The sequence below is a fragment of the Neoarius graeffei genome, chromosome 11, assembly GCF_027579695.1.
Source record: "Neoarius graeffei isolate fNeoGra1 chromosome 11, fNeoGra1.pri, whole genome shotgun sequence".
In the NCBI taxonomy this organism is placed as follows: domain Eukaryota; kingdom Metazoa; phylum Chordata; class Actinopteri; order Siluriformes; family Ariidae; genus Neoarius; species Neoarius graeffei.
Genome location: NC_083579.1, coordinates 69628421 through 69655580, shown reverse-complemented (window position 1 = coordinate 69655580; position 27160 = coordinate 69628421). Strand labels below are relative to the sequence as shown.

The 27160-nt window shown below is 42.4% G+C and overlaps 1 protein-coding gene across 2 annotated transcripts; it reads right to left on the bottom strand.

The window, feature by feature from the left end:
- Positions 1 to 3219: 3219 nt before the first annotated feature.
- Positions 3220 to 25938, bottom strand: LOC132894606 (syndecan-1-like). 2 transcript variants are annotated; one of them, XM_060934669.1, is made up of 5 exons: positions 25726 to 25938; positions 7922 to 8009; positions 5626 to 6266; positions 5340 to 5451; positions 3220 to 5102 (listed from the first exon to the last, which is right to left on the bottom strand). In XM_060934669.1, the coding sequence occupies exons 1-5, from the start codon at positions 25789 to 25791 to the stop codon at positions 4936 to 4938; spliced, it is 1074 nt and encodes a 357-aa protein (XP_060790652.1). In that variant the 5' UTR covers positions 25792 to 25938; the 3' UTR covers positions 3220 to 4935. The 2 variants fall into 2 exon arrangements, with proteins under 2 accessions (XP_060790652.1, XP_060790653.1); XM_060934670.1 differs by having other exon boundaries at positions 7928 to 8009; positions 25726 to 25937.
- Between the last annotated feature and the right edge of the window lie 1222 nt (positions 25939 to 27160).

Here is a 27160-nt window from a genome sequence, read left to right as displayed (position 1 = left end):
GCTCAACTCCAAAGTACTGAATTTGAATTCTGGTAGGACATTAAGAGATCAATTTGATCTAAACAAGCAAATTTCAAAGTGCTTAAACAAATCCATGTTAAAACACAAGGCTTAGTAAGTACTTTTTTAAGCTCTGATGTGTCGAATGTCTTTTGTACACTTTTCTCACCATGATCTTAAAGGATTTGGAAGTTGCAATCTGACTGGCTGTCTTCCACAACCCAGTATCTAATAGTAAAAATAAACTTTTGAATTCTGGGACACAATATTTCAAACCAAGACACATAATAGCCACATTTATTGATGAAATATACCATTCTCTCAACCAGCTGTCTGACTTGAAATAAGAGTACATCTTGGATGGTAATGAGACCCATCTGTAATGGACTTGAGTCCTTACGTGTTTATAATCCATAACCCCATCATATCAGACTTTGAGATTCATTAATTAAAAAGAAGACACCATAATAATAGAATACTCCTTGTTCAAAGCTATTATCCTTTAAAGGTATCAGAGCTTTGCAGAATTAAAAATTAACTTAATTTCTGAAAGGAAGGAACGATCCTATCAGTCTATGTTATAACTCTGTGGCTAGCTTTTATCTACATGTTATAGCAAGTAGCAAGTGCCAGAAGTGCTTAAATCATTAGCATTGGTTAATGACGCATTCAAGCAGGACCTGACCCATCATTTACGTTGCTTGCGTACAGAGGATAGTCTGACATAACAGCACTATGAGTCACCGTCTTCCATGCTGGCGTTTTGTACATGTTGCAATAAAAAGTTTGCCGTGCCATTACTCCGAGCTTTTGCTTTGCTGTTTCTTTTTTGCTGTCTTAAAAGCAAATATCATATCTGACTCTCCAACATCAAAGTTAAAATACAGTGAATAAAAAGCTTTTTACTTGTGTCTTATTGATACAGGTGCATTGCAGTTATCAGGATGAAAACACCAACATGTTTGTCATGAATAAGCCATAAGCTAACAAAGATACTGCTGTTTACTTTTTGCTCACTCAGTTGTGCGATATCTGGGCAGCGTTTAGCCAAGTGTATGGGAAATTTCACATGATCACTCAAAACTAGTTTTCAACACCCTCAACCGTATATGCCCCACCCATACTTTCTGGTAAAACAGTGCAGTGTTTGTATATTGAAATATTACTGGTTTTTATGGTATATTATTATACATACGAGCGACTTTTACCATGGAATAAAAACATGCATTCTATTCCCTTCTAGTGGGTTTATTGATAACATGCAATATATCACTTATCCTCCATGTATTACACCACTCTACCCAATGGAGAATGAGCATGAAATATTGTTATAATATTGCACGTTGTCAAGACAACACGACGTCACACGTCAGAGCTCATGCAAAGATCCAGTGACAAAACTTTGCTTGCGTGTGCAACAGAAATCATTTCTTTGTTGGCCAGGAGAGAGAAGATGAGGCTAATTCAGTGGTAAGTTTAAGCACTGGGCGGCACGGTGGTGTAGTGGTTAGCGCTGTCGCCTCACAGCAAGAAGGTCCGGGCTCGAGCCCCGTGGCCAGCGAAGGCCTTTCTGTGCGGAGTTTGCATGTTCTCCCCGTGTCCGCGTGGGTTTCCTCTGGGTGCTCCGGTTTCCCCCACAGTCCAAAGACATGCAGGTTAGGTTAACTGGTGACTCTAAATTGACCGTAGGTGTGAATGTGAGTGTGAATGGTTGTCAGTGTCTATGTGTCAGCCCTGTGATGACCTGGCGACTTGTCCAGGGTGTACCCCGCCTTTCGCCCGTAGTCAGCTGGGATAGGCTCCAGCTTGCCTGCAACCCTGTAGAAGGATAAAGCGGCTAGAGATAATGAGATGAGATGATTTTAAGCACTAAATAAATAAACTGAAACTAAAGACGTGCTAAACACCTGAAAGGCTACCAAAATGCCATTATATATTCTTCATGCATATTTACAAGAGAAAATCATACCAACGGACATCGAAAAGCTGGAAGAGAGACATATCGGAGATGTGAAACTTCCACGCCAGCAAGTGACGGAGTACACAGACATATCCATGAGGTTTACTTCATTAAAAGTGGAAGATTTAATGAGACAGACGTGCCGAACAGCCGAAAGGCTCCCAAAACGTCACTGGATATTCTTCATGCGTATTTACAAGAGAAAAACAGACCAACGAACATCGAAAAACTGGAAAAAAAGAGCAATATCAGAAATATTGCCAAAGTTCTACTTGGAGGTGAGAAAAAGTGACCGAGACTTTTACAAGAGGACGTCACTCGTGGACTTGACTCAACAAAGCCTTTTTGTTTTGAACAACTGCAGTGTAACAATTAACTATGACCAAAAGTAACTGAACTTGAACTGTCTGTAGCTTGTATACAAGTTGGGTTGTTGTTCAGGCTTTTTAGACTTGTACCATTTTTATTGTTAGAACTTTGATTTTGTACATTGGATTGACAGAACATTGAATTACATTTGATCAGAATCAGCATTCAATATTGGTAAATTACCGCCTTGTTCTTAACTTTTTGTAAAATCTGTAACCGTTCCATCGAATGTGCATGCATAATAGGCTTTTTTTCATGGTCTATCAGATATATTCCATTCAGCTACTCGTCTTTGACGCGTTCAATATCATCCTAGCTGAATGAAATATCTGATAGGCCACGAAAAAAAGCCAGCCAATATTATTTAATTATTACACGGCTTTATAGAATACTTGATCCTGATTGGTCAGTTTTGGCATTCTATATTAACAGACCATTGCTATGAAGAATAGACTCCTGCTATGAACCATGAGTGGAAACATTTTTTAAAATCAATTTAAACTCAATATTTTGTCAAATTGGCTTCTTTTGTAAGTAGCCATGTAATAAATGGGATAAATGTACACAGTGAGCCAGTAATCATGAAATGAACACCTTCATAATGATTCAAGACCCCTCTGCTTTGCAGCTGGGTTTATTTTGTGATAATGACCAACTTGCCTTACATCACTTACAAAACAAGTGCATGTCTTGTTTAATAGGTCATAAAAACATTCTGTAAAAGGTGAGGATTTTTATTATTTTTAAATATCCGCTCATCTAAAAACAGTAAAAAGCCGAGTATCCGTTAAGGAAAGAAAGGTTTAATACAAAGCGTTCCAAGCCTCTTCACTAAACATGGCTTAGACAACTCATTCAACTGCACAGAACAAACTCCAGTTACACAATGCTGAAAATGGACTCCCTTTTATTAAACATAGAAAACAACTGTGCATAATAAATAGAGAGATTTGTACAAGCTATGACATAAGGTCTAATTTTCTTTTGCACAGCAACAAAAACAAAAAAACAAAGGCAGCTCCCTCTGAGGTGCAGTCAGCCATTCTGTATCGGTACAAACCGTTTACTCTGCTGCGAGTGTAATTCCACACACGCTTTAGCCAGTTCCTCTTTCAAAAATTCTATTATGGACAAATAGTTGAGTGAACCCGAAGCCTGGATTAACTTTGGTACCCAAAGAGTCAAAACATTTGTCCATTTGTAAAAATACCAACATCAACTCAAAGAAACCGTTGAAAACATCACATGGCACGTGCAGGTTCAGTAATACCCAGAGACTAGGACACTAGTAGCAATACGTCGTTACTCTGCTCGGCCATTATAAGCAGCCATGGAATGTCAGATCATCATCATCATCATCATCATCATCATTTACACAAAAGAATAGCTTTAATAAAAATTCTTATTTAATGACATCAGTAAGAAAATTAAACACACTCAACTTGGTCTTTTTTAGGGATCCATTAGAACATTTTCACAACATTTTGTTTAGGCAGAATTGGGGCAAACATGGTTTCCACAAGCTCATTGCAGCCAAACAGTTCTTTAATACAAGTGATAACTAAAAACAGAAACATGTACACTTTTACAAATAGGTCTCAAATGACCTGGTAATATACATTAGCCATCTTCTACCTCAGTAAAAGTTTTTAAACTGTAGATTTGGTCCACTAGCGTATGTACAAACAGCTGGCGTAACCAAAAACCCCCACCCGCTGCACTTGTCATTTTCAAAACCTTTCACACAGTTTGAGAATTCAGGGACTACAAAATATCAAAAAAAACCTCATTTCACTTTCTAGGGAATACAGCAATATTGTGTAAGAGGGCAGTCATGGGTCATGTCTGGTGAGCAATTATTCATACAATTTCCCAATACCAATTCTGCATTGCTTGTTCCGACACACCATATTCAGACCAAGTACAAAACAAGGAAATCCCATTGCGTTAAGCAAAGCAGCTTTCCTTTCACGCATGAGTGATAAAAAAAATAATTTCAACAAATGAAAGTAAGCGAGCCCAGGCCAAGCAGGAACACAATCGGTTCCAAGCAAACCGTGATCGTAATTCAGGACTGTAATGTTTGCGTGTCATAAGTGCAATCCATGTTTTCTGTCCCTATGGCAACTCTCTGTTACCAAGGCAACAAACAGTTGGAGGAGGCAAGCTCTTTTGCTACTGCACGCAGTATGCGTTTCAGTTTGGTGGAACAGGAAATAAGGCACGATGGAAATGAGAAACCAGTTCAGATTTGCTGGAGGCAGAACCTACATGCACGCACGGGGAAAAAAAACCCAGATCCCCAGTCCCTCATTCATAACTAAGGCTCGTGAGGACACACAGTCTTAATCCACAGTGTGAGAATCCATAATAAAGGAGGAGGGGGAAGAAGGAAAAAAAAAAAAAAAAAAAAAACCACACCACAAAAACACAAGCAAACCTTTCCTGAATATTAAAAAAAAAAAAAATCAATTACTTCAGGCACACATCCAAAGTCTTGCAAATCCCATGGTGGGGGAAGTCACCAAGCATGTAGAATCTGGTGAGTTGGGAAGTTTTCAGTGGCAGTCAAGCATAGAATACAGATACAGTATGGTTAAGAGTCTTTATGCCAAGAACTCTTCCTGCTTCTGTGGTTTCTGGTAGCCTCCATTGGGGTGTTTGTGCTCATCTAGTGAATAACTACCCTCATCCTTCTTCTTCATGCGGTAGACCATGAGGGCAACAAGCATGACCGCAAATGCCAAGCCCACCACGCCACCTGCAATGACACCTGTGAAGACAACCAGGAAATGATTAGTCCATTCAAATTACCTCATCCTCTTAAAAGGTAAAGAGAATTTTATAATATGACACCAGATGGAAGTATGGAATAAATGTTGAATGAGCAAACGAACTGATTCATGCATTATAAATTAAGGTTTCTAAAAGCTAAAAAGGCAGCATGTTCCACTGGATCCAAATACCAAAACATGATATTGGAACAATAAGGGTTTAATACAATGCATACCTGCCAGGACCTCTTTCCTTTCCAGCAAGCTATTGCTGTTAGAAACTAAACCAGTCCGAGACCCAGATTGGTCTGCTAAATCCAGGTTGTCGTCGTTCCCAACGTCCATAGTCTGCCAAAGAAAAATAATGGTGTGAAATAGATTTTGGATCCCCCCCCCCTTAACGGGAATGCTATGTGTAGTATGAACATTAACTGGTGTGGAGGCTAACAAATCAGTCTTGCCTTCTACAAGTGTCAAGACAACAATAAATAATAATAATAATAATAATAATAATACTCTTACTTTGGGCTTTTCCACAAAGTTGGGTTTATCCACCACTGAAATGATATTTGGTTCAATAGAATCCTCTTCAATGGCTTTAACAATAGTAGTGGATTCAACATCACCACCCGAGGCTTCAGCATCAGCTAAATTACTAGCTACTGATGTACTCAGAAGCAGCGTTGTGGTCTCCATATCAGAGGCTTCAGAAGGTACAGTCACTGTTTTAACAAGAACTGTAGCTTCAGCTTCCTCTTGGTCTATGACCGATGATTCTGTGACCCTCTCATCATGGGCTATGGTTGTGTATTCTTCCTCATGCACAGGCACCACTGGCAGTTCCTCATCTGGAGGTACAGTGGTTTCTGGAGGTACAGTGGTCTCTGGCTGTGCCACGTCGCCAGTTGTTGTGGCCTCACCTTTCTGATCTTCCTCTGAGCCAACAGATTTGATGACTAGAGATGGTACAGTCTCAGTGATTTGGGTAGTGTAGGACAAAGGAGCTTCAGTGATGTGGCCAGATGTTTCAGACTCCGTGTCAGGGTTAACAAACTGGGTAGCTGGATGTTCCTGAAGGTTAGTGGGGGCATCTGTAAACCAGACCATCTTTGTTTCGGTGGGACTTGCTTGGGTTGTTACTTCAGTTTCAAAGAACCAGTTACCTCAAAATTAAAATACAGAATTAAATATTAGACCTACAGCTAACAAATCCATAATACAGAGGGATCACATTTTTAAATACAAGATGTAATCCCCCTGCCACAACCATTTAATTGTATAATTTCCTCTCTTATGGAAACCTAATGTATGAAGCTAAACTACACCTTAAAAGCATATACGCAGAGCCATGGCCTCACTTTCGTTTATAAATGCCTTGAGACCTCAAGAATGGCACAGGAGTAGTTTTAAGTGTTACTGAATCTAATAGTAATTTTTGCGATTAAAATGATTTATATAGGTAGCGGTCTGAGTGAATGACCTTGACGTCCATAATGTCACAGCAGGAAGTCTATCGGTCTCATCACCATTTCCGCTATACTAAAACACAGAGCTGACTGCAACTCCGAGCCTCCATTTTGAGCTAATTTATTTAATCGCCATGCCATGTAGAGGTGTTGCTGACTGGTGCAGCAACACGACAGAAGGTGGATTTTCGTTGCATTCATGGCCCAAGAATGCTCAAACTGCAAAGATTTGGACGCATTTTGCAAGAAGTTCACGGGCACATCGGGTGCCTACGAAGTGGTCTCTCCTCCGCTCTGCACATTTTACTGAAGACTCATATGAGACCTCTGATCTGTTGAAGAGCGTTGGCTATAAGCCTGTATTGAAAGAGGGTGCAGTCCCAACAATTAAAGAAAACTACAAGAAAAGGAAAGCGAGTTCAGTTGCACTAGTCCTCCTGGAGTGAGCTGAGGGATGTACGGGATAGAACATATCGCTCGGGCAGTGACCTCCCCGCGGTTGTTGCTAAAACCGGTGACGTCCCGTTCCGTCCCGGGTTTTAGTAATTGCCTGAGCCTAACAGTAAATGGTGGAATACACAGTATGGAGAGAGAGTGGACCAGCCATCTTATTTCTAAACTGGATATTGCTGCCATCTCACCCTTACATGGAAGAAGCGAATGAATGGAGAACTGAACAAATAAAGTCAGATTGTTTCAAAACAATCGGCCACAAGAAGCGAGAACACGGACGGGTAAGCGCGGACTTTTTTTTTTTTTTTAAATCCAAAACACGTTGTTTACCTGCATTTAGATTAATACATGTATTGTATGTTTAAGTTACCGGTATAAGATTATTTAATTTGCTTCAGAATGTGATTGTCTCAGTTCATCTGATTATTTAATTAGCCTTTTACGTTTTATCAGTGAAAATGCATGCGTGTACATGTATGTTGTATAACACCTATCCTGTTTTAATGAGAGTCAACCCACAATCAATGAAGTCAAATCAGTCTTAGTTGACCACGTCGGTAACGCCATTTCTTACTTCCACCATAAATTATTTATATGACTTTGGTCTATAGCTGTAAAAGGCTTCGGCCTTAAAACCGGTTCCTGCTGTGATGTCATGCACTCAGGGCTGGCTGGCTCAGAGGAGCATTTTAACTCTCAAAAATAATTTTTTTATTCCCATTTATGCAGCATACAATAGTCAAGGATGGAGACACTATCCACTCAAATTTATTTAAAAATAAAAGGCTCTGCGTATCTCCTTTAAGTTCTCATAAAGTTAACACATGTTTAGGTGCACAAAGTCACAGTCTAGATCCTTTCTTTAAAGTCATTAAAACCTTAATGAGAAACAGATCTACCATTACCATCTCCTGACCCTGAACCTGACCCAGAGAATTCCTCATCATCTCCTGATCCATCTTGATCTTCTGGTGCAAGAGCTCCATACTGATGAAAGAAATAAAGACATAGTTAGCTTAGTTTCTTCACAGTTTTATCATTACAACCACAGCACTTCATCTCCTCTTACTACCAGACAATGGCGAGATTTTTTTTTTTTAAATATAAAAATAAAATAAAAAAGACACAGCCAAAAGTATGTGAACACCTAACCAATCATGCCCATACTGTATGTACTGAACAGCCCGTTCCAGGTTTAGTCCCCAACTTGCTGTTATAAAAGCCTCCACTCTCCTGGGAAGGCTTTCTACTAAATTTTGGAGCATAGCTATGGACCCTTTTCACGTGACGTCACGACAAACGCGGCCGCCATTTTGGACGTGTACTACCAGTAGTTTACCACAGCCAACATTGAGGAACGGCAGCAAAGAAAGTTTTTACTTTCAGCAAGACTTCCATCATGCCACTATATTGTTGTGCACCTGGATGTAGTAACCATCAACAAACAAGGCAAGGGTTATCATTTTATCGGATCCCGACGGAGAAGATGGATAGCGGCCATTAACAGATTGGCAGCCCTCGGCATACCAACGCTTGTGTAGTGACCACTTTGTTGGAGGTAAGACGAATAAAATTAGCCAGAAAAGGCATTACATTGCTGTTAACATTCTGTGGCGGCAAGTGTGTAACCAAATGGGCTAAAATAACCCATTGTAACCTCTTTGTTCTTCTGTAGTAGCTATTGTTGACTAGCTAATGTCAACAAGTAGCTGGTATGTTACTGTAGCAATGTTTACGTTCAGTCATTTGGATGACTGTTAAAACCTTTCAGTCTCAAGTTTTTCCTTTACTGTATTTACTAGTTTACTGTAATTATGATCCGGCAGCTATTTACACCGGATCCAGTATAAATAGCTGCCGGAGCCAACGTCCGAGGTTGGTGTGTATGTGTATGGCGATGGGTTTTTAACGACATAGGTATACAGATCACGTGGGCCGAAGTCGGGTAAAGACGAGGGCTTCGTGTACTTCCGTACGTCAGTGAACAATCCTGGTGGAAGCAGGTAAACGTCGTTCTCCAAGCCTGCTAACCTCAATTTTTGCAAATACCTCTCCCTCTGCTCGCCCTGTAAATGCCCTACGTCGCTGGATAGTGAAGGCGTTTTCTGCATCTCACTCCTTTTTCTTTTATGTTTTTCGTTTGTCGCCTTCCTCGCATTCAAACTGATTCGAGCCGAAGTCCACTACATGTCCAAAATGGCGGTCGCGTTTACGAAGGTCACGTGACTGAAAAGGGTCTATAGGGATTTGTCTCTTCAGCCCCAAGAGCAACAGTGAAGTCAGGCACTGATGTTGGGTGGGGAGGCCTGGGATGCAGCCTGCGTTCCAGTTCATCTCAAAGGTATTCAGTGGGGTTGAGGTCAGGGCTCTGTGCAGGACACTCGAGTTTGTCCACATCAGTATTGGCAAACCATGCCTTTATGGACCTCACTTTGTGCACAGGGACATTGTGATGCTGGAATACATTTGGGCTCCTTAGTTCTAGTAAAGGGGAATTCTTAAATGCTACAGCATACAAACACATTGTAGACAATTATGTGCTTTCAACTTTGTGGCAGAAGTTTGGGGGGGGGGGGGGGAACCCACATATGGGTGAGACTGTAAAGGCCTCTGCATGCTCTTGCGACAAGGCTTTCGCGGATAGCTTTTCGCAGACAGTTGTAATTTATCGTTGAGCGGGGAGTAATAGGCGTGCGCGATGTTATTCACTGCCACAACGCAAGGGGGCGCGAAGTCGCGAAATCGCTAGGAGTAGTCGGTGGGTGTGGTTAGTGGAGTGTTTATCCTCCGGTTACTTATAATGACTAGAACTGGAGTCGTATAGATGTACGTACTTCCTCGATCAACCGCTCTTCGTGCTGCTCCATCTTCGCTCGTGTTTTTAAAAATGGCGGTCGTGAAAACAAACCAAACCGGGAAAATAGGGAAGCGGAAGTGCGTGTACAGCAGATGTAGAGTGGACCAATCAGAGCCCTCTTGTCTGCGACGCTGTCTGCGAGGCTTCTGCGGTGGTCACAATTTTTGGGAGGTGCGCGCAGAGCGTCTGCGAAGGTGGGGGGCTACGCAGACACTGTCTGCGACGCTATCTGCGAGGACTGGGTTGTCAGCATAAATTGGCCTTAAGGTGTCCACATATATTTCACCATATAGGTGTATAACTGCATACAATAATAGAAGAAAGAAGAAACCTTTGTCACATGCACACTTCAAGCACAGTGAAATTCATCCTCTGCATTTAACCCATTTGAAGCAGTGGACACACACAGCAGTGGGCAGCCACACCAGAGCGCCCGGGGAGCAGTCAAGGGTCAGGTACCTTGCTCAAGGGCACCTCAGCCCAAGGCCGCCCCACGTTAACCTCACTGCAGGCCTTTGGATTGTGGGGGAAACCGTAGCACCCAGAGGAAACCCACACAGACACGGGGAGAACAGGCGAACTCCACACAGAAAGGCCCTCGCCGACCGCTGGGTTTGAACCCGGAACCTTCTTGCTGTGAGGCGACTGTGCTAACCACTACACCACCGTGCCAAATTGTTTGTTCATTTTGTTCCGCTTCAGTTAATTTCATCCAAACAGGTTCATACATGATCAATAAGAGATTATCTTTAACCAGCACATGCAGTACATTTTCTCAAGGTATTCGGATCAAAAGGGCTCCCAAAATGAAGCCCTAAAGCCCATGCTTGTGCCGTCCATGCCATCTTCTAGCCCTGTAGCTTTATATGACTTTCATTACCCTTTGACCCCTCAGACACTATTACTGAATATGAGCCATAGACTCCATGGAGCCTGTTTAGCTAAAGTGGTCTGCCAGCAATTGTTCCATTCAGTATTAATACCACATAAATTTGTTCTTCCCTGTGAAGGATATGGCGTGGCTGAACTTATGCCTACATTAAATAAAGCTGTTAAGCCTCTAGGTCAACTGCTCATGATTTTCTTGAACTGAAGTAAACGGGAATGAGAAACAGCTTTTGGTTAGGATCTGCAGTCAGATAACAGGAAACAATCCCACTGACTGTTTTCCTGTTCAGCAGCTTCAACTGAATTTAAAAAAAGGAAGGGGGGGGGGGGATTTTGGGCAACGTTCAGAAGACACCATCATAAATGAGAAGTATTGCATAAGGCAGCTGACATTTCAATTAAATTGTTCTGTGCAGTTAAAAAAAAAAAAAAAAGAGTACAAAAGAAAAAAAAGGGTGGGTACAGATGGTGATTCATACACGAAAAAGAAAACCCTTCACTATTAAACAAGCAGCTTATAAAAAGCACAGTCTGCCACTGAAACCAAATACATGAACAGCCTTAATATAAAAAGAGTGTTCTTTGGACGGATGAATTTAAGCTTCCTTAAAATGTAGGGCTCTACATTAAGGCATCCTTGTGAGGGACAAAGTCTAGACCTGAAAAGTTGTAGAGTTCTTTTACCGAGAGGAGTTTTAGCAACCAAGTAATACACATCAATTAATATATTAGGTTGTGTATTGAAAGTGAACCTCCAACACAGGTGCTTAAACTTTTTGCAGTCAGGCACCCCTTTAGCTGCAAAAAAAAAAAAATAATAAATTTCCCCAAGGACCCCCTCAACACATGAGCTGTGTCCAAAATCACTCACTCACTACTCCCTATCTAGGGAATTCTATAGAGGGCTACCGCATGATGTCACCGCGCCACGAGATTTTGTTAGGCGCCATACTGGAAGACCAAGTACATGCACTCACAATATAAAACAAAAGTACGAGCGAGAGTAAATTGACACGATGGCTGATAATTCGGGTTGTGAGTACATTACCAGCTGCAGAAAGGGCACGGTATGTGGAGAAACTGGCTGTGATTGATGGGTTTGACCCATATGATAAGACTCAGAAAAAATTGTGAATCCAAGCACACAGTTTAACGCAAAAGTTCGTTTATATCCCGACCTTGTCAGCTGTCAGATTTATGTTAATGGACCCGGTAAGCTGGTAAATAATATACATTTTTTTTTCTTTACCAAATTCTAACAGAAAACGAGAGCGCCCGAAAGGGAAAACCGAGCCGAGCCGCCTCACGGCTGTAATGCAAATTGCTTTCCTCCTCGGTATACAAGTGCGCTTCCATGGCAGGGAAAAAGAAACTACATTCTGCCGCCTATGTAGTCCCCTATTTAAACAAATAGGAGTCATTCAGGATTCAGCCATGTTTTTGCTCCGTGTTTTTACTCGACCAAAGTTACACAGTATTATGAGCTTTAAATTGCATAAATAAAACCATTTGGTGAAACTTTGAAGGAGATTGTACTGGTTTAAAGTTTTTACCTAACGTTTTCATGTCGACTCCAATTAACACACTAGTAGAATCGATGACTAGTTTAGTAGGCCAAAATTTTTCAATTTTTGACTGTACCAGCCTGAAAAAAACTTGCGACAGTCAAATGGAAAAAAGCAAGCTGGTCATGTTGTACCAGACTAATCCATGACTGATGAGTATAGTAAGTGATACTAGTACTGATACAATAAAACAGACGACTGTAATCTGGTAGGCAGCACAATTTATATCATTTCTCTGTGTCAGATACATAAGGAGGACCAGACACCAATTCTGCCATCCGTTTGCTACCCAGACATTGTAAACTATTTGTTGTTTACACCCAGTGCCTACACTGCTGATGACTTGAAAGCCTACAAAGGGCTACAGGCTTACAATTATGTTGTTAGTGGCTTGGTTCGTGATATTACAGCTGTTAAGAATAACCTACACATAGTTATGGCCAAGGTAATTTTGTTGATATTTATCTTTTAATATCTCTTCAGTTGAAAAATTAATACTTGTTACTATTAAGGTATCCATAATTTAGGTTAATTTATCCAAATTATACATATGTATTTATGATATATGCCTACACAACAACTATGTTTTATTTATATAATAGGAGGGAGAGCAAGCCCCAAACCATCCTAAATTATTATTATTATTATAATATTGTAGAAGTCTGGGAGGCTTGCTCCTCATACAGTTATCAACTTGAGGCCAATTTAGCATGTCTTAAATCTGAATTTCTTGTGTTTGCTTACCTCAAAGTGTCCGCAGATCATGCACAGACTTATCCATTATATCCACAGTTTTTTGCCAAGTCTCACACAGGTTTCTTTCAAGTCTACTGTTGGGCCAATAAATCATAAATAAAACAGCTCAGATTTGTTTAAGTCGTTTGCCACTCCACTTTATTCCCGTGGGTTCACATACCGCTGCCGTTATTTCCCCCTAATCACGAGTTTGTTGGTCTTCCAAAATGGTGCAGGGTCTGTTTACTTCCGGTTTCGGGTGACGTCAGTGAAAGGGGTCTATATAGAGGACTATACAAGGGAGCTCATTGGTAATGCCTCGGTCACAACCGGCCGTACGTGCTCCTACGGCCGGTCTACGTGCAAAAAACGCAAGAGACGCACGGAGGGCACGCGTGAAACGCACAGAGGGCGTGCGTGACGTGCTGATTTTCGAGCCGTAGACTGGCCACAGAGGTTCTTTGTCATATCAAACAAACTCTACGGGTGCTTACGTTTTTTTCAGGTTGCAAGACAAACTTACGGCCAACGTGCGTCTTTCTCCACGAACCAAAAAAAAAAAAAAAGCAGCGATTTGGGAAACGCCAAAAATTGCACGGCCAAAAAAACCGTACATCCGGTTGTGACCTAGGCTTTAAGTGAAAGGGGGGGGGGGGGGGGACAACACACTTTCAGACACTACTCTGCCAAACCGTTATTTACATAATTACTGTCGCGCAGTTAAAACGTACCAGATCAGTTGCCTGGTGGGTTTTCAAAATACATGCATTTTTGTGATAAAAACACATTATACTGAACATATTTCCCACATTAATAAATACAAAAAGTACTTGGTGTCTGCTGCATCTTAGTTCTTTTAAATCAAGGCTGAATGCTTGCTTTGCTGCTGCCTTTTATTAAATCAAACTTGAGGCTTTTGATTAATTCCTCGCTCTGCACTGTAACTTATTTTTGTATTTTATCTGTCATACTATTTTAGCTTATCTTCTATTCTTATTATTTAATTGTACTTGAATGTCTGTTTATAATGTTTCTTCCTCCGTCCATTCACCCCAACACACTTTTCAGCGTGACCGCAATGCATGATGGTATATATTGCTTGGCGAGATCCATCGGTTGTACACAACTTTTCATGGTGCATTGTGGGATAACTGAGTGCACTATATAGGGTGTAATGATTCTCACTACACATTCGGACAGCACTACAAAATGGCAACCTCACTATATAGCGAGTTATTTCAGACACAGGGATGGAATAGTCATTTTGTGAACTATTAATAAAAAGGAAAATATTTTAGGTTTACAATACTATTCTGGTTATTCAGTGGAGCTGTACAGGTTCCTAAGATTTTACACTGACAGAACAAACTTGCTCCAACTAAGAGCATTTACATGCAAAGTGACTAATTAAGCAGACTAAAGTCCATAAGAAATTATTTTCACCACCGTTTAAAAATAAATAAATAACCGACTCCTGGCCATGCTTCACAGAAACCACTGCTCCAAGACCGAGGGCTCATTTAGATTTTGCTTGAGTTCAATCATTTCACATTACTCAGGTGAGCCACTCTTAAAGTAAGTCAAGCCACAGGCCTGTATCACTTTACACAAGTTTCAGCCCAGTGGCCAATCACAATAGAGGCCAGTGTGGCAGCGTCACATTACAAAAATGCAGACAACTTCAGGTGCTTTGGCTGATCCAAATGGATTTAAAAACACACAAAAACCCCACACCTAAATCTTCCATGAAGTAATAAAGCTAATCAACATTCTAGCCTCCTGCTACCATTTGGCATTCAGGTTTAGCTACACCAAAGTACATTTTGATATTCAGCCCCAACAGCTGGCGGCACGGTGGTGTAGTGGTTAGCGCTGTCGCCTCACAGCAAGAAGGTCCTGGGTTCGAGCCCCGGGGCCGGCAAGGGCCTTTCTGTGCGGAGTTTGCATGTTCTCCCCGTGGGTTTCCTCCGGGTGCTCCAGTTTCCCCCACAGTCCAAAGACATGCAGGTTAGGTTAACTGGTGACTCTAAATTGACCGTAGGTGTGAATGTGAGTGTGACTGGTTGTCTGTGTCTATGTGTCAGCCCTGTGATGACCTGGCGACTTGTCCAGGGTGTACCCTGCCTTTCGCCCGTAGTCAGCTGGGATAGGCTCCAGCTTGCCTGTGACCCTGTAGAACAGGATAAAGCAGCTAGAGATAATGAGATGAGCCCCAACAGCTTTACAATTAAGATAGTCAACACTGGGGGGTGATCTAGTAGTCCCCAGGTTCTTCATTACACCTACACTTATCCTAGGTCTCTAGTAGAGATTTAATCCTTAACAGTTTTTCTTTTGGCCATTTGGTGTAAGCATTTTTATAGCAAGGTGTAAAATTCGGAAAGCAGAAGTGTGTCTTGACACAAACAGCTTTTCTCACTATAATGAGAGAAGAGCACTTCGATGCCATTTATATTCAAATCAAACAGTGCGATTCATCAGACTTTAATAGCTTCTTGTATGCAAAGTATTGCCATGCATAATTTTCACACTCCACTCTGAAGAGCAATTCAGGCACTGATTTATTGAATTAGGGTAAATGACTACACCAAGTTGCTTGTTTATTGGGGGAGCATAGAGATGCTAGGAAGCTGACATGTATAAAACCCCAGAGCCAGCAGAGTCCCCTGCACTGAACACTCATACACGTGACATCCGACCTGTACAAGTCTTCTCAGCCCTGGGTTAAGTATTAGGCCCTGTCCACACAGCAACGGATTCAGGTGAATCTGATAAAATTGTTTATCGTTTCGGCCTGGCGTCCACACGGCACCGGCGTTTTGGGTGCCCCAAAACGAAATCTTTTGAGAACGGGTTCCAGAGTGGAAAAATCTGGCAACGGCGCTGTTGCGAAGTCGTCTGGATGAGTAGAACGGATGTTTACGATGACGTCACAACCACATGACTAGAACAAGCAGCACTCTCGCTGTTTTGTATGAACCACTGCATTGCATTCACTTTTGTATACAGCTTTTCTTTTAAATAAACAAGTAACTGAACCATTTCTTGAATTTTTTATTGGATAAGACTGCTTTTCAAAATGTTCACACACAATAAGAAAATTAAGTTATATAAAACTATGCACACTAATAAAACTAATTTGTACACACACAAGGCACGATTTCCTTGCGTAGTCGCAGCCATCTTCTTGTTGTGCGTTTGTTCCTGACAGTGCTTCACACCGGGTAGAAGAAGGGGTTTATGCGCATGCGTCTACTTCTTCTATTGTTCTGGTGTCTCCGATGGGACCGTCTTACAGCGCCCCTAGAGGTGTGGCATGTGTATTGCATCGTTTTCAGCAAGCGTTGCGTTGCCATATCTCATCTCATTATCTCTAGCCGCTTTATCCTTCTACAGGGTCGCAGGCAAGCTGGAGCCTATCCCAGCTGACTACGGGCGAAAGGCGGGGTACACCCTGGACAAGTCGCCAGGTCATCACAGGGCTGACACATAGACACAGACAACCATTCACACTCACATTCACACCTACGGTCAATTTAGAGTCACCAGTTAACCTAACCTGCATGTCTTTGGACTGTGGGGGAAACCGGAGCACCCGGAGGAAACCCACGCGGACACGGGGAGAACATGCAAACTCCGCACAGAAAGGCCCTCGCCGGCCCCGGGGCTCGAACCCAGGACCTTCTTGCTGTGAGGCGACAGTGCTAACCACTACACCACCGTGCCGCCGCGTTGCCATATGTACCTGATATTTTACTGATCCGTTGCCCATGTGGACGCGATATTTTTTTAATAACATCTCATTGCCGTTGTCGTGTGGATGTAGCCTTATTTGGGGTAGATGCTTTTCACCCAAGGTGCTGATTTCCTGAGATCAGCAAAGTCATTAGAGGACCACAATCAGTTTTCCTGAATTTCAACCCATGCTATAATAATAAATATCAAAATATAAGAATGCATGTGAATGAGATGCAGACTGAAGAATTGCACACATGCTGGCATTCCAGAAGATAATGGGCAATTTCTCCAATTTCCCCCCTTATATACTCAAGGTCACTGACTCCTTCTGGGCAGACAATGGAAAAATGATTCCACATCACACATCTGGTCTATACGCAAATATTTTTCAATACATTTTCAAAATGGGTGCTGAAATGAGAGGTGGAAGTTATATTTTAACTAAAACATTATGGCTTGTTTGCCACCTATCAAAGAGCCCAGGATGGTGATGTGTCAAAAGACAGAACCCTAACATGACTCCAACAGCGTCTGGAAGATTTCAGCCAACACATCTGACGGGGGAGACGTTATCTTTCAGCACTTGGTATGCTCAGCATAGCTTTAATCCCCACTCTGTGGTCATGACAGGACCTATATAAACACAGGCCATTCTCAGGCCAGGCGTCAAAAGGAAATCCTGACCAATTTGTGTTTGAATATCACAGTCCTCACAAGCTGGCCTCTATTACTGACTGTATGCACATCCCCAAACTATTTACTTGGGAGAAAATGGAACATCCATCAAGTATGGTAATCCAGGACAATTAATTAAAAATGGGTGTGTGGGGGAAAAAAAAAAAAAGTTGCATGATTTAATACAAACCTATTACCGTCATACATGTTAACACCACTAGACAACCACAATCAAGCTTATTTAATATGGGCAAGGTGCCACTTTTTTAATATATATTTATTAAAAAGACACCAGCATCATTTAAGCTGCTATTACACAGGCACTTGCACCAGAACAAACTGTCCCGGCAAAACTGCCTGACTAAACACAATGTGTTCCGGAACAAATGACAGTGTGCATAACTTGCTCCAGTTTACGAGGTGGTGCAACTTGTTCCAGCTTACCGTCTAAACAGAATCTGCAACAAGAGGGCTTACACATGCGCAATAGCATTCATCCAGGTCATTTATCATCTGGACAAAACCGCTTCGTGGCAAATTCAATGGTCAGTTCTTCAAGTGCTTTTCCTTGTCAAACTTCTCCACCTTTAAAACAATGGAGTCGAGCGATTCCAAAACCAAACTGCAGTGATAACTAAAGTAGTAGTTAGTTATCCTCAAGTTATAGGGAGACGCAGATACCCAGCTGGATTTGGAAAAATTGGACCACAATGAGTCAATTTACTGCCAAATCACTGAGTTTAAACGGATACGAGCAGTGAGAGGACAATAAAGCAAGTTAAAAACAAGCTTCTGATCACCGATTTGCACATGCACACTTGTGTTGACCGATCTAACTGCCGGTTTGCCACCGATAGAGCGCGAGAATGTAAACACAAAGGAAAATGGGTGCAACTTGTTTGAGCTGCCCATGTAAAAGCAGCCTTAGTGAAAGCACACATCCAGTAAATACAGAGTAACAATGCTCTCAAAAAACAGTCCAGCCTTCCAGCTATTCAAAACTATCATGCTACCCTGACATTTTACAGTACACCAATAAAAATGTGTGTATTTTGTGTTGGCAGTCGTCGTTTATTTAAAAAAAAACTACTTATCTCTATGCAAAAACATCGCAGATACAGACTGCAGGGTTCAAGGGCTTCACTGACCACCCTGCATGCTAGCACTTGTGGAATGTGGGGATTGAGGTTATACTGAAAAAGCTGACAAGACGCTTTCAGCAGCTGTCCAGATTGGTAGTGACTTAAGCCGAATACATACGGTACATGAACTTCAAGCACAAACATTTAGCAGAAGGCTAAGCTCCCTTAAGGAGCCACCAGTGTTAACATGCTGATGAGCTCAAAGGATTCAAGTGAAACGCCTCATTAAAAAAAAAAACCTTCACAGACAACCATCGCAACGTGAGTGATCACACATTAAAATGACAAAAGCATTCATGTCCACCACTGATAGACGTTTTGTCCCAGCAACTTCCCATCTCTCAAGACAGTTTTCAGGTCTTGCATCAGTGCGTTTACATGCACATCCAAATCGAGCTACTGTCGGTAATCGAGCTAAGGGTCCCAGCAGGGGTGCCAGAGAAATCCAAATCCTACATGCACACAAGGAAATCGAGCTATTGTGTGAGGTACATTGTGCACCCGAGCCACAGGTGGTGCTACACGCCCCATCGTGTTGGTACACTCCCGGTTGTCGTCATGAAGAAGAGCTAGTCAAGAGTATAAACAAAGTTATCAGTTCCATGTTCGTTCGTTCTCCTTGTTCCTCCTGACCTCTTCTGCTGCTCACTACTACTACTGTTGTCATGCTGACCGAGGCTGTTGTGTTTCCCGCTTATGGTCTCGTCACTCCCGGAAGGGGCAGTGCTGAAGTAAGTAGCTCGACAGGGTATACATGCACTAAGTAGCTCGGCTACAATCGCATAATCTAGGTCGCGTAGCTCAATTACGAGAAATCCAGTTCGGTTCGATTTCAGCCAAGCTAAGGTGTTTCCATGGCATTTAGAACTTCGATTTCAGTCGAGCTACGGCAGAAATTCGATTTTCTCTATGTGCATGTAAACGCACTGAGTGATGATCCAGGAAAATGGAAAACAAGTGGAAAAAACATACAACTACGAGCTTGGGCTGCTTGGAGAACTGCATGAGAAGAGCATGAGAACATCTTACACAAAGCTGGGTGTGACACCAGGTGCACTAAGAAATACTCATGGGGGGGGCCTGCATTCAGTAGCCATGCTCCAATAACCATAGCTTGTGCTTTCAGGCATGTGACAAACAGGCCGAGACATATCGATGACTGGAATTCAGAGCTGGGATTTTCCAAGAAGAGAGGCATATACCACAAAAGGCATGTTATCCTTACCGCACAGGCATGATGTATAAAACCTGTGTGGATAAGTGAAAATAAATACACTGATTCCGTGGTGGACAAATACTGCGCAGAACAAACATTTTGTGTGTGGGCCAATATCCCCCCCCCCATTTATAGTTGCCTATTGTACAAGTACGTTCACCAACCAGAAAAAGAAAAGTAAACCCTACTCCTTTCAGATTTACACAAAGCAAAAGGTTTTACTTGATATGAATGTTTAACATTGGTGTTAATGCTGTAATTACATCATGTGCTACATGTTTCAAGTTCTACCACTTGCTCCACCACCATCGGTTGAGGCATGATCTTTTTAATGATCGGACCAGTTTTATTTTGCACAGAGGACAGACTATCTTTTCTGAATCATAAACATGTAGACATGTGAAAAACACTGATAAAACCTTGGCGGTCACCTAAACCTTCTACTAGCATGGTGCATTTGTGGTTAAACATATTGGGGAGGGTACAGACGCTAGTCAGAAAAATGTAACTCACATGCAAGTGCAAGGACTCAACAAAAAAAAAAAAAAAAAAAGAAGAAAAAAAAGGGGGAAGTCAACCGAGGACTCATTTGTTGACTGTGCAATTATGCCATATGATCATTAAAAAAATTATTTATTAACTACATTAAAATACAGTTTTCAACCCCATTCACTTAGGTTCCTTGGCAACTAAGACACGAGACTATGCAACACAATGAGGCTTTTATTTGTCCAATAATAAGTGTACAATTTGTCCAGACCTGTGATTAATGATTAGCTTAACGTGCATTAGCTTATACGTCAGTACAACAGACAGACAGATAGACAAACTTGGCTAACGCTTGTGTTATGTGCAAATCTAAGGACAAGATAGCTTCAAGGTTTGTTTCAAGTTAAGTCTGAAATCACAAGCCATAACCCGAGACTCCTTATTATGTCTTCGTTTTGCACGGCCCTTTTTACATACATTTGCGATTACATTTTTGCCAGACACTTAATAATCTGGATCTTCACTTTCACCCTCACGAAAAGCGATTCAGTGCCTGAAGTAGCACATGTTCCCTGTTGAACTAGTTCACCAGGATTACCTGAAAGAGGAAAAACAATAACGAGTCAAAAAGGTCAGTCAGTGATCACTTTGAATAACCAAGTACTTCAGAGACGGTGTGAAGAAGAAAAAAAAGGTTCGTGATGGTGATCCAGTCAGAGTGCTCGAGAGTCTGTTTTAGTCGTTATGTTAATCACAGAGAGATTACACCAATCTACATTTATTTTGTGGGGGAGGGGGAGACTACATCGAAAAAGGCCTTATACAAATACAGAGCATCTCATTGCTGTAGTTAAAAAAAAAAAAGGTGAGATTTAGTGCTTTACAAATAGACCAACAAAAGAGGTTCTTTCAAATAAAGACACGCATTAGCAGTCTCCTGTGTGTACAGCAGAGCTTTCAGACGTAGACTCAATGAGTCAGGCAACATGACACGGCCATGTGAACTTGTCTGTAGTCACAGCAATTACTTTGTTATGACAGCAACCACAGAAAAACTACATCGGTGTGTACAATCTGTCTCATCATTTGGGTGGGGGCTAAAAGTTTAAAGGAACAGTCCACCGTACTTCCATAATGAAATATGCTCTTATCTGAATTGAGACGAGCTGCTCCGTACCTGTCCGAGCTTTGCGCGACCTCCCAGTCAGTCAGACGCGCTGTCACTCCTGTTAGCAACGTAGCTAGGCTCAGCATGGCCAATGGTATTTTTTGGGGCTGTAGTTAGATGCGACCAAACTCTTCCGCGTTTTTCCTGTTTACATAGGTTTATATGAGCAGTGATATGAAACAAGTTCAGTTACACAAATTGAAACGTAGCGATTTTCTATGCTATGGAAAGTCCGCACTATAACGACAGGCGTACTAACACCTTCTGCGCGCTTCGACAGCGCATTGATACGGAGCTCAGATATCAACGCGCTGCCGAAGCACGCAGAAGGTGTTAGTACACCTGTCGTTATAGTGCGGACTTTCCATAGCATAGAAAATCGCTACGTTTCAATTTGTGTAACTGAACTTGTTTCATATCACTGGTCATATAAACCTATGTAAACAGGAAAAACGTGGAAGAGTTTGGTCGCATCTAACTACAGCCCCAAAAAATACCATTGGCCATGCTGAGCCTAGCTACGTTGCTAACAGGAGTGACAGCGCGTCTGACTGACTGGGAGGTCGCGCAAAGCTCGGACAGGTACGGAGCAGCTCGTCTCAATTCAGATAAGAGCATATTTCATTATGGAAGTACGGTGGACTGTTCCTTTAAGGGGAAAAAAAAGGGGCCACAGTGGTAGAAGTATGTCCTTGAGAGCAAACAGGTATACAGTCTTCACTCACAAACCACCTCATTTCATCCCAGAGAACCTCATGAAAAAAAAAAAAAATCTCATTCAAAAATAGGTTCTGCTTTCACAGCAACTAAGAAAAAACAATCCTAGAGGCCAAGAAAACCAAACATGTCGAGAGGACATGACAGACAAGAGGAACTAATGGCCTGGATAATGGAGCACCTGGGTGTGTTCAGTTTGTCTTTATGTTTCTCAGTGTTTGCTGCAGATAACACCAGGTGGCCCGTTCGTCATTAAAACGCACTCCATACAACTACTGTACGTCACAAGACAGCCACTAATCCCAGATCTCAAGAAATGGCCATGTAAAGCAAGCGGCAAAAAGCAGTTCCTGTTTTTTTTTCCCCCCCTAGATAAGCTCGGCCTAAAACGTACTGGTCTCTCATATGCTGTGATCGTAGAGGGTTTACACGGAGTCCGATGAGGCTTGGAGACAGAAGTTGTTTTCTAGAGTCAATGTACCAACCCTGTAATTCATGAATTGTCTTATTCTTGGATTCATGCTATTTAAACAGGACATTACAAGACACAAATCTGTGCACTTCTTGAACTCGGTGCAGTACCTAAAGTAGGCAACTAACCAAAAAGGGGCTGCGATTCTATAAATAGATTCAAGTTCTTACCATAAAGCGCCTAGCATAATTACATTCCCTGACAACCGTGGTAGGGACAATATGGCGAAGTGACTTGTTTAAAATCTCAGCAGAGCCGACACCGAGTGAAAACCCATTTACATCGCCATGTAAGAATAGGAGCAGTCTAATTAAGGCTTGGCTGAAAGCAACAACCATCAATTTTTTAAAAAAAGCCCGTAAGCCATTCACATTTTCCACATACAGCATTCCGATTGAGAAGTCATGTGCAAATGTGTCAAGGTGAAAGCAGTGCAGTTTAATAGCACACAAGGAAAAGCATGGGGAGGAGCGTAGAAACTAAATTCACAGAGTTTTACTCTGATACTGAATCTTGGCTTGTTCTCATGAAGATCTTGAGTACAGGAATGAACATGCCTATGAAAGATCTGATAGGCAGGTCCTTACACAGGTGACCAGGAAAGAGGATTGGGAGGTTGAGGTTCAATATCACGGCCATGGCATTGACAGACTTTAGTGATCATATGGAATATGTGTAAAGAGGTACACTACCGTTCAAAAGTTTGGGGTCACCCAGACAATTTTGTGTTTTCCATGAAAAGTCACTTTTATTTACCACCATAAGTTGCAAAATGAATAGAAAATATAGTCAAGACATTTTTCTGGCCATTTTGAGCGTTTAATCGACCCCACAAATGTGACGCTCCAGAAACTAAGGCTACGTTTACATTAGACCGTATGTGTCTCGTTTTCTTCACGGATGCACTGTCCGTTTACATTAAACCGCCTGGAAACACCGGGAAACAGGAATCCGCCAGCGTCCACGTATTCAATCCAGATCGTGTCCGCTCCGGTGCTGTGTAAACATTCAGAATACGCGGATATGCTGTGCTGAGCTCTAGCTGGCGTCTCATTGGACAACGTCACTGTGTCATCCACCTTCCTGATTCGCTGGCGTTGGTCATGTGACGCGACTGCTGAAAAACGGCGCGGACTTCCGCCTTGTATCACCTTTCATTAAAGAGTATAAAAGTATGAAAATACTGCAAATACTGATGCAAATACTGCCCATTGTGTAGTTATGATTGTCTTTAGGCTTGCCATCCTTCCACTTGCAAGTAGTAAGTGATATGCGCTGGGATCACACACACAGCGGCTCAGTCCCGAACCGTGGCTTGTGCACTTCACTCGCGTGCTGTGTGAACTGCGCAGGGCCGGAGTGCGCACCCTCCAGAGGGCACTCGCTGTTCAGGGCGGAGTGATTTGGAGCGCAGGATGCCTGTGGAGCCGAGCGTATCCGTGTATTGGTGTTGCTGTGTGCACGCAAATCGTGTATTAGTGTTGCTGTGTGCACACTAATCGTTTTAAAAACGTTAATCTGATGATCCGCTGATACGGTCTAATGTAAACATGGGCTCAATCTGCTCAAAGGAAGGTCAGTTTTATAGCTTCTCTAATTAAGGTGGGGTTTACATTAGACCGTATCAGCGGATCATCAGATTAACGTTTTTAAAACGATTAGCGTGCACACAGCAACGCCAATACACAGATACGCTCGGCTCCGCAGGCATCCCGCGCTCCAAATCACTCTGCCCTGAACAGCGAGTGCACTCCGGAGGGTGCGCACTCCGGCCCTGCGCAGCTCACAGAGCGCGCGAGCAGTGATTTGGGACTGAGCCGCTGTGTGTGTGCTCTCAGTGCATGTTGGGCATGCGCGTCACTTACCACTTGCAAGTGGAAGGATGGCAAGCCTAAAGACAATCATAACTACACAATGGGCAGTATTTGCATCAGTATTTGCAGTATTTTCATACTCTTTAATGAAAGGTGATACAAGGCGGAAGTCCGCGCCGTTTTTCAGCAGTTGCGTCACATGACCAACGCCAGCGAATCAGGAAGGTGGATGTCACAGTGACGTTGTCCAATGACGACACCAGCTAGAGCTCAGCACAGCGTATCCGCGTATTCTCAATGTTTACACAGCACCGGACCAGACACGATCTGGATTGAATACGTGGACCCTGGCGGATTCCCATTTCCCGGCGTTTTAATGTAAACGGACAGTGCATCCGCGAAGAAAACGAGACAGATACGGTCTAATGTAAACTTGGCCTAAAGAGCTAAACTGTTTTCAGCTGTGCTAACATGATTGTACAAGGGTTTTCTAATCATCCATTAGCCTTCTGAGGCAATGAGCAAACACATTGTACCATTAGAACACTGGAGTGAGAGTTGCTGGAAATGGGCCTCTATACACCTATGGAGATATTGCACCAAAAACCAGACATTTGCAGCTAGAATAGTCATTTACCACATTAGCAATGTATAGAGTGGATTTCTGATTAGTTTAAAGTGATCTTCATTGAAAAGAACAGTGCTTTTCTTTCAAAAATAAGGACATTTCAAAGTGACCCCAAACTTTTGAACGGTAGTGTAAAACAAAGAAATGCAGGTTTTTCATTCAAGAGAGTGGGGCTTTTATTATGATGATGATTATTATTAGTATTATTTATTTATTTATTTATTTATTTAGAGCACGTGACCTGCTGAGAACTGATGCGCGCGACCTGCTCAGTGCTCTTAGTTACCTGTCCGAGTAAACACCGGATATTCTCCCGGATATAATATAATAATAAAAAAAACAGGGTTTGGTATGAATCTATTCGCAATACAGAAATCACTAACCTAGTACAGGTTTTCAGGTTATTCTTAAGTCGCTTTTAATGAACTAAACAAAAAACAAAAGGCAGAAGAATCCCAGCAGGACAACACTAACTGAGCTCGCGCGCTTCATCATGCTTTATTATGTGCCACGTGTGAAAACAGGGCGTCACATTAAACCCTAGCAATAAAACAAATAAATACCAATTCAGTCTTCGTTATAATTTACTTTCAACTTACCGACTGAGCAACAGGTATCCACAAGCAGAGGTACACAACAAGCGCGCTTTCACGATAAAGCCTCATTTTCACACAGCGGCCACCCAAACCGTGTTTTCACGTCGAGTCAGAGAATAACAGAGCTGCTGCTTCTTCTTTTCAGCAGTCTAACAATTAAAAAACACACCACTCAAGCAAGACTGCTAATAAACAGACTTGGTGAAAAGAGACTCAAGGCTCCGCCCACCTTCACGCCCAAGGTGAGAGTAGTGAATGCTCCGCCTACAGCCAAATATGGTCACATCCGCCAACTCATCCAACTGTATCTAGCTATTTACATAAACATTTCTGGCATTAGAAATGTTCTGGGCTGGCATGTGCTAGTTCGCTAGATCAGAGGCCTACATTCTGTGATTGCACACTGTGTCTTTTTAGATTACAGGGATGTGATTTGGGGCTGGTGAAATTATCTGAAAATTTTAGGCGGGGGTCTGGGGGCCGCAGGCCCCTAGCTGGTCCAGGGCAGCGCCCTGGTGGGGGGACAAGGGGGGAAGCCCCCCGAAGCTCCTGGGTTTTGGGGTTTTCTGACTTAAAAATTGTACTAAAATGGCAAGCAAAACACACAAGAAAAAACTTGTCATGATTAACAAATTCAAGCCAATTTAATGGTCAACATGCAACTCTGACACACACACACTCTCTCACTCGCGCGCGCGCACACTCCAAAGAACCAGCGCGTTGCAGGGCCCGCTAGCCCCGCGCTTTGGGACGTAATTCGCCCCGAGGCGAGCCGCGGCGCTCCGCTTAGGTTTCGTTTCTATCCCGGGCTCCAGCCCGACTTTGGACGCTCGTAGCTCGGGCAGGGGAGGTCCCAGTATCCCCAAACTTGACAGCCAGAGACCTCTCCCCAAAGAACGAAATCGCTGAACAAATGTCTCACAGTCTTATGTCCAACGTCTGTAGCAACCTCTTTCTCCAACCATTCCCAGCGGAACTTGTTTTTCACTATTCTGTCGATTTCTTTAACTCGATTTGCATCTTTACGCTCGATCACGGAGGCTGCCATCTTTCAACTCTGTTTGAAGCGAGCTTACGTACAGCTATCTAACAAGCGCGTTCATTGGTTGTTACAGAGCGATGGGCCAATCACGTACCTCGTTTCATCTCAATGACGTAATTGCGTAAATGACGTAATTATGTCAATGAGATGAAACGAGGTACGTGATTGGCCCATCACTCTGTAACAACCAATGAATGCGCTCGCTTCAAACAAAGAGTTGAAAGATGGCAGCCTCCGTGATCGAGGCGTAAAGATGCAAATCCGAGGCTGCCATCTTTCAAACAAAGTCGGAACGAATAGGATACGAATGTGGATTTGAGGGAAACATCGGAAACTTTTTTTTTTCAAGTTTTGAGGTGAAAAAAGCGGAATTCCGCGAATTCGCAGAAAAATCAC